Here is a 13,597-nt window from a genome sequence, read left to right on the forward strand (position 1 = left end):
TCACTGGGTCCTTTCCACTTTCTCCAGCCTCTCCTCTGCTGAGTAAGCAGCTAAAGGGAGTTTTTTCTTTTGTTCCTCAGCCTTTGCTACTGTTTGAGAGGGAGGGAGAGTTACTTGGCTGTTTTTTTCAGTTGGAAGTGGAACAGTGTAATTTTTTTTTTTTTCTTTTTAAAGTGTTCCTCAGAAGAAATAGAAGAATACATTTACATGAGAATGTTGTTGTGTTGTTCTTCCAGCCCAAGAAGGAGGTGATTTTTTTATAGTAGTACAAACCAACGCCTTGTGCTGTGCCAATCACGCTGTCATTTTCTGCTTTGGTAGTGACGGTGAATCATCTCTTGGATGTTACAGTTGTGGCCAAATACCTCGCTCAGGTGAATGGATTTGGGGACAAGGAAGGTGTGTGAGCAGCATCTCTTGCGCGTCCAGGGTGCCCCGTCCCTGGGAGTGTCCGAGGCCAGGCTGGACGGGGCAGATTGCTTGGAGCAATCTAATCTAGCGGAGGGCATCCCTGCCCGTGGCGGGGGGCTGGAACTAGGACATGAGCTTTGAGAGTCTCTTCCAACCCCAACCGCTCTGTGATTCCCGCAGCATTTCTCCCCCGGAGCATCGCCCCCTGCCCGGGTGCGCCGTCCCCGCCCGTCCCCGCCCCGCCATCGCCACCACGGCAACGCCGCCGCTGTCGCTGTGCCCGCCCCCGGCCCTGCCCTGGCGGTGCCACCCTCGGCTGGGGCCGGGCGCGGAGCCTGCATGGCACGGCACGGCGCCGGCAGTGCCGCTCGCTAGGATGAACGAGGAGGCGGCCCAGAAGAGCGACGGCGGCGAGAAGTGCAACGGCGGCAGCCAGCGGAGGAAGAGACCCAAGAAGGTGGGAGCGGGAGCGGCGGCGGAGCGGGGCGGGGAGCGGTGCCTGCGGTCGCGGAGCCCGGGGGGACGCTCCTGCCCTGCCTCCGCGCTCAAGGGGTCTCTCCCCATCTGTTTCTATGCGGAATCGATAGCGTTGCGATAACCGAGCCGGATGGCTGAGCCGAGGCGGTTTTCTGTATTTTTTTGTTCTGTTGAAGTTGGTGTCATTTGGCAGTGGATGCTGCTCAACGCAGGTTTCCCTCGGCTGCCCTTAAGAGAGCGGGTGGTTTGTTTTGACAGAAGGTGGTATTGGCTCGTGTGCTGCCACACATCCCTTTTCCTTCAAGCTACAGAGATGGAGCTTTATAGACCTTTGGTTTGTTTTTTTCTGGAGATGTTTCTTAAGGTCATATTGTAAACGGTGACAGAGAGATCCATCGCTGGCTATGGTACCATCCACGGCAATTCAGTGATGCTAATGACAAATAACTGGGTAAAAACGTGAATTTGTCCAGCCACACCCAGTTCCCAGGGCACTTTCTCTCTGTGTCCAGTCTCTCTGTCACAAATGGTTGATTTTCAAGGTATCGCCTGCCGTGCCCGCTGCTTCAACCCCCCGCTTGAGGTAATCTCTTTTTAATGGCTTTATGGCTTTAATTGCAGGCAGCTATTTATTTCTGTTAGGGCTTTCTCTCCCCTTTAGGAGGAGAGATGCCTGTGGTGCTGCATAATTATGACATAAATGGGTTTACACTTATTCTCCCCTCCCCTTCTTTTATGTCAATTGCTATAACCTGAGTTACCCCACTGAAACATGGGGGGCTGCTTACAGGATGAAGAATTATTTAATCCATACACAGCATACACTGATTAATTCTCCAGTCCCTCATTTTGCATAGAATTTGCATTTTAACCAACATTGTACATGAGCAAGACAAATTGTTGCAGATCGTAATAACACGCAGACGTGTTCAGGGATTTCTGTATGGGCTTGGACATGGTGAGGAAAAGCTCTTCTGCAATAAATAGGTGACACTGTTAGGCCCCTTTTAATCACAGAGGAAAGATTCTATACCTATAACGCAAGGGAGGGAGAGAATCCAGTCTAAACGAGAATTTGAACAAAAACACCCTCACCCCACCCCATTGTGCTTGGAATATTGCCTGGATCTCCACACAGTGGGGGATTTTATATAGCATCTTGGCCTTTTATTTAAGCAGAACCTAGTAAGAAGGAAGATATCTGCTTCATCTCACCTCTGAATTTGAAAGGTTTATTTGGGGGATATGGAAATCCATATAAGGAAGCAAAAATCAAATGTTTAAGTGCATAGCCAACGTTTTAATTGGACTGTTAAGCTATCTGGAAAAAGTATTATACTAGGAGAGAGGTTTTGAAGGTCTGAGGAGTCAAAGTGGGTGTTTAGATTGCTTCTTTTTTAATCTCTGTATTTGTGCTTCCTTTTTTTTTTTTTTTTTTTCCCCCATTGTTTTCCAAGTAAAGTAGCCTACAGCCTTTCAAGGTTGCAACAGCTGCCAAATGAATGCTTGGAAAGCATCTCTTACATTGGGTTCCCATATTCAGGGTCTTCCAACAGCTGATTCATCTTCATTTTTCAAAACCATAATAAATGCTTGGGTATCTTATTTTACAACTCTCAGTCTTTTACAACTAGAAAACATTAATGGGGCATTTTCAGTTGGCAAATATTAAGCGAAATTATTGTTAATCCCTGAGTTTGGATGCATTAGATGTTGGTGGCTCAGGTCTGGGTTTAGATAAACTCGTAACGATCTTCACCCTTAGTGACTTCATGAGGAAATACAACTCCTGCCTTTGATATTTCTTTTAAAAGTCTACAAATTATTTTCTGAAAAGCTCAAAATTGGTAACTTTCTTGATGAGGGAGATAGACCCTGGAATAGCTAAGAGTACAAGAATTCCAGGTTGAATTCCTCTGTGTTTTGACTAGGTAGGCACAATTTATTTTGGGAAGAGAGACAAAATTGCCATGTGCAAGAGCTCCAAAATCCCAAGTAATGTAGCCTCTTTTCTGGTCCTGAACTACTTTTGCTGAACAAAGCTGCATTGCACCAGCCAATGTGCCCTCTATCTGTTCTGCGGAAGTTGATCCCTTTTGTGTGGATAATGAAATATTAATTGAGCTTGATGAGTTTGATCTATGTATTGGGGGAGACAGAGAGCAGCTCTACTCGGATACAGCATTCAGCTACATCTTCTGTATTCCAGGAGGGTGTCCTAGCCAGGAAGCCAAGTAGGACTTTCTCTAATTTTCAGCAACACCCTTTTTTTCAAATGTGTGTGCACTTTAAAATAAGGCGGCTTCAGTTTTGTCCTAAGACAGGATGGGAAAAATAGGAATTTTCATAGACTGGGGAAATTTTTTACCTATGGAAAGCCAAATTTAATCCTCATGGTGATGATGGTTGTGGCTTCATGTGTTCTTGTGAGTTCTTAATAGGTTTGTTAATCCAATTGTGTTGTGTCCAATTTTCCTGTGGTATTTTATTCCTGTGATAACTGGGATATGATCAAATTTGTGTTCCTGGGAAGAAAGTCTGTATTCACTCGGTTCTAGTATTGGAGAGCACAGGATGCTGTCATGGACAGAACTCATTCTGCTGTTGGTGTAACTTCATGGAGATTGGTGCTGAAGGGGTAATGCAGTGAGTGATCTGGAATTTGTAATATCTTAGTGTTTTTCTTCTGTCTTTTGCCAAATCTATTGCAAAGGGCTCAAGTACTAAATTCCTAGAATTTCTTTCAAGGAAGTTTTTTTCATTCTAGAGTGTTTCAGATGAAAGCTGACTACTGTTGGTCATCACGTGGATAATGAAATGTGTTCCTATATCTGTATCTGCACTGATGGCAGAGGGACTTGTAGGAGCCACAAGCTCCTCCTAAACTTACAGGTTCTTAATAGACTGCACTGTTGATGGATCAATGCAGGAATAATCCATTTTGGATTATTGCATAATTCCACTCTTGGTACTTGTATTGCTCATTCTTTAAGAAAAATTAAAATCTTGGAATCAGACTCATAGTGGAAGACTTGGAGGAAGTTGTAATGTTGATTTAAAGGAATAGAAATGAGACTTCCTTTTCTAGCCAAAGCATAATGTCCTGTTTTAAATAAAATTGGCTACATAATGTGAAGTACTTCCAGTGGAAGCTGTATGCTTGCTAATGGAATCGTTACAGTGTACAAGATAATCCTTTTATTAATTTCAATCACTTAAGACTTTTAATTCCATGCATGAGTAATTGAGACCCACTTTGGAATACAAGTGTCATGTTGGACACTTATGTTCAAGAACAAGAATCCCAATGTACACAAAACATGCAGAGAGGGGTTGCCAGACAAGTGAGCCTGTCCTAGGCAGAATCCAGAGGAGCTTGGCTTTAGTGTGTTCAAGCAAAGGCAACCTGGGGGGGAAAGGAAATGAGGCTCCTCTGCAGCCTTCTAATAGGTTTAATCAGATAAAAAGCCAAGAGAAACTTAATTATGTATGAGATATGATTTCTCTAACATATCACTGGACTGGGTTCAACTCCTTCGAGGAGGTCCCTCTTGCTCCCATGTTTCTGTGATTTTCTCTGCATCATTTACAATGTCATAATAATACTACACAGCACTTTAATTGGTGCTAAGTGTGGCTATTTAAATATTTTAAAATGCCTGTTTACCTGGTTATTTCACTCTCGCAACTACCAAATTTAGTGGAAAATAGAATGCCATCAAAAGAAGGGTTTGAACCAGTGACCATCTCTCCTGAAACTGGTATGGGGACTGGTAGGACAGCATTTCAAGTCCTCTGTGTGGTGTTTCCCTGAACTGCCCTCATTCCACTCTTGCAAAGTCCCACCGTGCCTTCTCTAGTTGCTGCTCTTTGCCCGCTCTACCATTATTACGGGTGACAGACAAATAGCTGCGGCCACAGTGCTCTTGGCTGTGCTGTTTGGTGACCCAACCAGAATGAAACTAGTGTGCCACCTGAGAGAGATCACGTTCCCTAGCTTTAGAGGAAAGAAGATTTTCCTTCAGTCAATAAGCAGTAAATTGAACAGGCAGAAAAGAGCTAAAGAGAAAAACCACAGGGTTTCTTTCTTTCAGTAGTAGCTAAAAGACTTTATCACAATGGAAAAGTGGTAGTTTCACGTTAACCCAACTCACTGGTGTTCAATATTGTTAATTTTATTGGTAACACAGCTGCTGTAAGGTTGTACGGTCTTATTCTTCTTTCAGCTGAACCAGTGGGAGAGAACTGGAACTGCTTTGCTTTCAGAACAGCTATAATCCAATTTACATGAAAGTAAATGGGCATCTGTATGGTTCTAGATTATGCTCTGTAAAAAGAGGATACACAGAGAAAAAATAAACTTGTTTTTCAGTCATGGACATGTAACCTTTTTACAGATTATGCTCTGTAAAAAGAGGATACACAGAGAAAAAATAAACTTGTTTTTCAGTCATGGACAAGTTTGTTAAGAGTGTTCAGGGTCAAACCAGTTGGATTCCCAAATGTCTGCTCTGTGCTTTAACATGGTTTGCACTATCATTATTCTGATGCAACTCCAGTGCTACTCTTGCGTTATTGAAATCAGGATTTGCTTGTTCCTTTGCCTTTTATTCCTATCACGAGTCTTGCAGCACATTTTGTGCCAGGTGTAAGACTAACATTTTAGCTTCAAATGCTTTGCTGTATTTAGCTTTGGTTGCTATGCATGGTGGTATCAACCCAAAAATGATGTGTATTTCTCCCACTATGAGATAGAACGTCTCACCTCTGTGTCCCCGGTTGCATCAGCACTCTGTGCTTCCATCGCGACAGCTCCATGGTGAGTGACACTCTGGGGAAATAATTTCCATTTACTTAGAGCGACAAGACAGGGAAAATAATGATGTGTGCTAGAGCTGAACATCTGAACTAGAGCCTTTTGTGGTTTTGTGGTTGTTTTTTTAGCATCATAATGTGTGTAAGACAGAGAGTGCACATGGTCTGGGCCCCATGGCTGAGCCTGGCTTTTCTAGCTCCCTATGTTTCACTGTAACAGGGTCAGTTCAGCCATTACTCTGCTGTATTGTATTGATGCAGTGAGCAAGTCTTAGGTCTAACAGGACTACCTGGGAGGTTAAATTTGTTAATTGTGGCCTTTAAAGGTAATATATATATTGGTTTAAAAATGTAACGTTTTTGTAACGGAGTAATAGAAATCTGCAAAGGGATGGAGGTATAGTGTATTAGCAGAATTCTGCCAGTGCTGCATTTCACAGATTAAATACTGTGAAGATAAGGGGGAAATGATCTGGATCAGTGGTGATTGTTACAGGGGGTGGCGTGGCTGGTTGAGCCTGCATCTGCCCGCCACGCATCCCAGGCTCCCGATTTATCATTCACAGTTCCTGCTCATTTTCACCAGTGTTTGGCAAACATCGACTGAGTCAGAGAAACCAAGTCCCTTCTTCCCCAGCCAGCTTCCCTTTCTCCCTGCAGGGTGCCTGGGGCCATCAAGTATCGAACGTATTGTACCGCACTCGTGCATCTCACAGCCTTGTCACACGTTCCCGTTGTGACAGAGGCTGAGCTGGGCTTAAAGCTGGTGTCCTGCCTGTCTGGGCACACTGGGGCCATGCTGGAGGCAGCCTCGTGCTCCCTCTGCCTCGCAGGCCTCATGGCATCCACCTCTCTTACCTGCCTGTCCCGCTCAGGGCTGCTGTGTTTTTGTGGCGCTGTGTCCCTGTCCGCACTGGGCATGCTGTGTTGATGCTTTTGATGACATCTCTGGCTAGGGTCATTTTTTCACTCTGCAAATTGAGGCTGACATATGCAGCGCGTAGATATTTAGGTTAGACACTGGGAACCCTGGAGCTCTGAAATGCAAGGAACAGAGGGAGGCCAAAAAAGTATTAAGATGGCCAGAGGCTTTTCTGTTCTCATTTATTTTCAGGAATTAATTATTTCAAAATCTTTCCTAGCTGATTAAGTAGGCTTCTTTTGTCTTGGTGACAGAAATTGCTGAGCTGAAAGTTTGAACTTCCTGTCATTATGCCTCCACTCTGTAGGAATAATCCAGTTTTTCTGTTTCCAGTAGAAATTTGCAGTACTGTTATGCATTCAGTGGCATCCTAGTAGCTTTTCATTTTCTCATTTGTTTCCACTTCATTTCATTGTTCTCTGGCACCAAATAGAGGAGGGGAAAATTTAAAAGGTAGATGAGGATGGGCTAATGTTTAAGGCTCCCTCAAAGCAGTTCCTAAAATTGCATGAGAGACAGTGAATTACTTCAGGTCAATATTGAGAAAAAAATCATCATTGAAAGGACATGTAACTGATTGTCAAATTCATAGTTCTCTATTTTAAATATGAATTTGGAGGATGGAAAATGTAATATTACATCGTTGCCTTTTACACAAAAAAACAGTGTATCCTTTGGGGCACCGCAAGTCAGTTTGGGAATTGATTTGTCTTCTCCAAGCCTTCTTGAAATAAAAATGTTCCTTGGGCATGCAGCAGTTTAGGGAGAGCAAAAGCAGACACTAACCCACGTTATCTCACCTCTTCTGCGGTTCTTTCCAGCTGGCTGCACTTGGGTTACAAGCAGGTACACAATTTGTAACCTACTTCTGTTCTCTCTGGGTTTAGCTCACACCCCGCAATTTAACCCATGAATGAAGTGCTTTCTGGGGAATGGGATCAGCTCCGAAGGAAAGGATAGAGTAAAGCAGTAATTGCAGTTGGAAATTATTTTCTAGGTTAAACAGCATATAGGTTTCTGCCACAAGCTGAGTGGTTCAGAAGGGGTTGGTTGCTTTTATTTGTTTCATTTAGGCTTGGCTGCTGTGCATTTATTTTGTGCTATAGTACTGGATCTCAACAAGTAGAGCATATGGATTTCAGCTGGCACCAGGAATGCACAGATTCCTGCAACAGTACACTTTCATGATCAATTAAATCTGCTAATTGCTCCACTCCTAGGGCTCCGTTATAAGGAGGGTTTGAGGCACGTGTCAGCATAGTGGAGGCAGTAAAGAACAATGGCGATAGTTTCGAAGTACACAAACAAAAGTGGGAACTGGTGTTTATAAACCCTTTACACCCTTCTATAGGATAATGATTCTAAACCTTGTTTGTCTTTTCCTGTATTAAAAATTGTGCTACTTTCCTGTGATCAAAAGACTCTGCTAGTCCTCCTTTTTAAAACATTTTAAACGTCTAATACATCTGGCAGCTTTCAGTATCAGAGAGCAGATGTCAATGTATAAATGTCAAGAAACAGTGGCAGTTATTCATGGCATGAGCCATTAGAGACCTCGTCTGACTGTGCTGGTGGGGACACTGGTATGATCTAATCAGAAAGTGAATGAATGGGCGTAAACACCGGGGGAAGGAGGCCCTGGGATGTGTGTGTGGTGTGGTGCTATGTCCCGGCCTGTTTGTGTTTTTTTCCAGAGCATGGCAACGGAGCACAGTGGGCTCCAGTCTGTGCTGGATGTCAGCGTGGATTTGGTACAGCCAGCAGCGGGGCCCTGCCAGCTGCCATCAGCCGAGGAGCTGGGCTCTTGTTGCTGTGCACCTCTGACAGAGCAGAGCAGGGTGAATATCAGAAACAGAAGCTCTGGAATGGGCACAGATTTTCCAATCAATCTGTGATTCATGCTCATTAGCTTTGAAATGCTGAAGAAAGGCGCTTTATGAGCTGGCATTTCCATTTGTGCTTTAACTGCTTTACCCAGGCCAAAGACAGAACGACGACTGCAGCACTCGTGAAAACAAGAGGAAGAGAAAGATGGGAACGTGTTTTGTGTCTTGTATGAAGGTCACTGCCCTGGTTAGAGATCACAGCCTCCCACTTAGCCCTTGGCTCTGATGTTAGCTTCTTATTTGGTGTGAAATACAAGTTAAAAGGGGTCGAGTGTAGAGTAGAGTAATTTTCTTTGGTAACTGTTGCCTTCAGAGCTGGGGAGGAAAGGTGTTAATATTCCTTCCTGTACCTTGTGTTCCCCACCTGAAAGACAAGCCGGGCTTTTGTTGTTGCATTGATCTTTAATTAATCTCTTGTAATAGTGCAGGAGGTGTTTCTCAAGGAAACCACGGCCCTTGCAGAGCTTGCAGTTGCTGCAGTTGTGTTTGGAGGTGTAAGTGTGTGAGGGCTTGTGGTTAATTATATGTGATGCTGTGGATTCGTACACGCCTCTCTCCCCCTTGCTCGTCAGCAGAACTGCTTTTTTCACAGCCACGTCCCCAACAGAAGCAGCAGGCGATGGCTTTCAGTTGGAAAACAGCTGCCAGGAACTCATTATGCACTAATGTACACTTTAAGACTCAAGATTGCTCCTTTGCAGAAGGAGCTTATGAGTGTGGCCCATTCAAAATGTGGCTGACAGCAATTAGGATGGTGATGTACAGCATGCCTTTCCTAGAAATCATTGTAAAAACCAGGTATTACCTCTGAACAGAAATAATACAGTCTGGATTCCACTTTTCTGTATGATATCCCAATTTCTTTCACTGATTGAGGAAAGAAGTCCAGCTGGAAATCTCTTCTGCACATTGTAGTTTCGTCTAAATGGAAACCAGATGCATTTGAAAAAACGCAAACCAAACGATTACTGAATGCAAGTGTTAAATGCAGTTAAAAAGACATTCACCTTTTGGATATAATCAAAGTGATGAAGACATGGTTACAAACCAGTTAAGTATGAGTGGGAGTAAGAGAAGCTTCATGCGTTGGATGTTGATGCTGGAGCCTGCAGTCAAGGGATGAGTCACATGGGAAGGCACGTTTGAACTGGGGCCTTTGTTTCTTTTCTCCCACCCGTCCTCTTGGGAGAATGAATGTGATGATGAATTTTATTTTATTTTTCCCAAAGGAGGGAGCAAACAGTTAAGCTTTTACTGAAACTTTCTGAGCAAATGGATGTAGTTGATCTCCCCAAAAGAGAAGCCCTAGACAATAGAGAAGGAAGCCAAATGCCTCAGATTCCCCTCTGAAAAGCCTCTGAAGTCTTATGGTCTCCAAAGGCCATAATGCAGTTGTGACATTTGTAATTGTGTTTAGAAATTGATTGGGTGAAATCCAAAAATCTGAAAGTGAACGTCAAATCACTGAAAGTGATTGGGTTATGAGTTTGGGTCTCTGTTTCCAAGCCTGAGGCCACAGTTGGACAGGTGGTGTGAGATGATGCTGCCACCAGTTGAATGTTCTTCCTGGGAAGCAGAGTAAGAAATTCATCTGGGTTTGAGCTCCCTTCTTCTGCCCTGTACAGGATACAGGGTGGGAAGGGATGGAAATGAGCAGCTGTGAGCGTAGATGAGGTGAGGCTGATTTTTTTTGCGAGGGTTTCAGTGCTTGACTAGATCATCAGGGAGATGTTTTTCACTATTATGTACTTACAAAACCCCTTTATTGGTACAGCTTGAAAAGCAGGTAATTATTTAGATCATTTTTTCTGTCTAAAATGTGATTTGCAGGAACATGAAAGGAGAGTGTGATTTACATTGCTGTAATGCTTGGTTCAACCAACCGAGATTGGGCTGCCGTTCTGATGGTGGTGATATCAGTACGAACTCATTTTCTCAAGCAGCGTTTTTCATTATTGCAGCTACCATGCTTTACGGGAGAAAATTGGTATCACTGCAGGCAGTTGCTTTGCAGTGGTTTGCCTGGGGCAGCTTTGAGTGCAAGTGCCAAAACAGGGCTGAGGGTCCAGTGATCCTCAGCTCTTCTACATCCCTCCTACTCTGCTGGGGGCCATCTCCAGGGGCCTTTATTCCAAATACCTCTTCTTTTTAAAATCCTGCCTCTTCTCTGGGCTCTCCCTGCCCTTTACTTTTCACCCAAAGACCTTCTGAGCCCGAAGTCTTTTCTCAGAGGTTACTCAAAGTTACTCATTTCAGTTTGGATGTGCCATGGAAAGCAGACCCTTAACTTAGCTGTCTTCAGATAAAACCCACAGCTCATTTTTAGAGCCTGAACTTCCTGGAAGGATTCTATTAACTTCAGTAATTTTGACTGCTTTTAATGGCCTTGAAATTCATACCATCAAGAACAAGTTGAATATTTTCTTGTTTACCCTTGATGTTTATGGCTACATGAATAGCTGAATTAGGGCTGGTTTTCAATATACTTAGAACTTAGATAGATAAATTCTGAGGCTAGGTGTTTAATCCTTCTCTGGAAATTTTTGCTTGTTACCTAATAAAATTACTGTCTGGTTTTATTGCCGTAGTAATGACAACCATTAGTCTACATTGGTGTTTGTGGAAAACCTGTAGTACTATCAGTCCTTGTCTCAGCATGTGCCATAAAATCTGTCAGATACCAGTGGAAATATGCAGTTACTTCTCTTCCTGAAGCATTTCAATTCACCTTTAAATTCTAAAGGCTGTTTTCAGCTCTAACCTACTGTATCTCAGCCATAAGGACTGGGTAAGTCTATCACATCCTTGAGGTGGTGAACTTTATAGGTGGATTATTCCAGGTGGCATTACAACAGTTTCTTCTGGAAAGAGTTATTTTCACGGATTTTTTTTTTTTTTAAATTATTTTTTTCCCAACCTTCAGAGTTCTGTTTCTCCAGTTTCCTACAAGCTTCCCTGTACCGGAAATCAGGATGAGTTTTTGGCAAATCAGTTGGTGTTGCTGTTTTCAAAATATAAATGAGGTTCCTCTTTACTGTGCTTGAATCTGAACACTCTGCCAGGGCCCTGTTACATCAGACAAACCCCCAGGCTGTGGCAGGATTGGTGTGGCTGGTTGGAGGGTGACTTCCCCCAGGCTGTTGCCCAGCTCTGCGGCGCTGGAAGCCTATCTCAGAGTTTTGGTGTACAGGCAGTACAGCCTTGAGGATGATCTCAGACGTGGCACATCGTGTCAAATGCGCTCCAAGGACGGCAGGGAAGGTACATAAATAGTGAGAGCATTGGGAACAGCGGCACTTGTGACGGTTTTCTGTCGGTGCTGGAGTAATGTCAAGAGGTTAGGATGATGCCATTGGATGCATGTGCTAACAGAGAATATATTCAAGTTTTGCTTACTGTGACGTGGTTTTGGTGCCCAGAATTTCAATCTCCTGTTGTATGTGGTTGAGAGCATTGGGGAAGGCAATGCAGGCAGTTATTAGCGTGAAATGAGTGCGGAGAAGATGAGCTCCAGAGTTGCACATGCACAGTGAGCTGCTGATACTGAACTACAAACAAAATTCCAGGTGTGGAATACCCTTACAAATAGCAGTAGGGATTTATTAGTGGTTTATTCTGTTTTGATTACTTTTTGTCTTAAAAAATATTTCAGGAGAGAGGTGAAAGAAACATGCTTTCTTTACATTGATCTCATTCAACCTCTGTTGAAATTGATCTGAATCTTTAGGTTTGGCTTTAAAGGTTCAAATGGTTGCTGAAAATCCTTTGTCCATTCCAGCCACTGTCACTTCATGCAGTGCTTGGTGGATTTTTTTCTTAGGTCGTTAAATGCCTGCCATGTATCTGTCTGCTCAAATAAAGAACCATTTCTACTAAATCAAGAAATGTTTCTGTAGCCTCTGGGAACTTATTAACTGCAGGGGTTTCACAACTGGATTGCTGGCACATAATATAGTTGCAGTGGAATAAAATGGAGACTCTCGGAAAATTATGGAGAGGTTTTAGGGAATGCCAAAAAGGAATAACTTTTGAAAAAAGAATTGTGTTTTGATTCTAAAAAATACAGGGGTTTTATGAACATCCCTCTATTCTAGAGACATAATTTTGAAAATACAGTTTATTACCCCTTTCCTTCATTTCTTCTCTTGATATTTTTACAGAATATGCCTAAAACCTCTGTCTCACTGGCCTTGGCTGCCAGCCAGGCATTTTGTTCAAAGTTTATTCAAGCTCTTGTCCTTATGCCACTGGCATTGTCACCCCTATGCAGGTGCTGGGCTCCCTGAGAGGGGGTATGACAGCAGGCAGTGGCAGCCTGGGCACGGCCAAGATTAATGAGAGCAGCTTCCTCACCACCTTCCCAGACTTTAGCAGAAGAGGTGCAGTCCCATTCTTGTCTTTTTGAAAAAAGATCTCATTTTGGTTTAGAATGCAAAGAAATGAACCCTCAATAATTTGTATAGTACATTTTCAGAAAACTTTCAATCTGGGAGCTCCAGACTGTTGTTTCCTCCTGGCACTGGTGACAGGAGTTTCAGCTCCTCCACAATGAGTGGTGTATTTTCAATTGTGCTTAATGAAGCCAGGTGGTGTTTTATTTGAGGATGTGCCAAAGAGGGCAAATAGAATTGGAATTAATTTAGACTGTTGCTTTTAAAATATGGAAGGCTATCGAGCAGCACAGTATTTTAGTTCTTTTGGTATTTAATGAGTAGATAGTTTGAAATGTATCTAATTCTCTCTCGAGTTCCCAGGTTTTTTTGTATTTCTGTATTGGAGCTCTCAAGGTGTTATTGTTCAGAGTAACTTGGGTATGTCACTTGATCTTCATGTCATCTACTCTGTATTTGCATTTGTGTATTAATTTGAAAACCTATACATATTTATTTCTTATCATTTACATTTTAAAAGAGTAATTAATATTTAAAAACCTGCAAGAGTGTTTTCAGAAGGGTTTGTATCAGTTTGGCTGCATTTATTTAAACATTCCTGGGTCAGTATGGGTTTGTGTGTGTGTCACCTCAGAAATGGATAGTTGAAGGTGCTGAGGATGTTCAGGGTAACCTGCTAATCACAGCCAGTTTAA

General features: G+C 43.0%; 1 protein-coding gene across 2 annotated transcripts in view; it reads left to right on the top strand.

The window, feature by feature from the left end:
• The first annotated feature begins 730 nt into the window (after positions 1–730).
• ANK2 (ankyrin 2) overlaps positions 731–13,597 on the top strand; it is a 183,686-nt gene continuing 170,819 nt past the window's right edge. For both annotated transcript variants that reach the window (XM_058420498.1, XM_040063639.2), the window contains exon 1: positions 731–868. In XM_058420498.1, coding sequence (XP_058276481.1) covers positions 788–868 — 81 coding nt within the window. In that variant the 5' untranslated portion in view covers positions 731–787. The remainder of the gene's footprint in view (positions 869–13,597) is intronic.

Source organism: Hirundo rustica, chromosome 5 (assembly GCF_015227805.2).
Source record: "Hirundo rustica isolate bHirRus1 chromosome 5, bHirRus1.pri.v3, whole genome shotgun sequence".
Classification (NCBI taxonomy): Eukaryota; Metazoa; Chordata; class Aves; order Passeriformes; family Hirundinidae; genus Hirundo; species Hirundo rustica.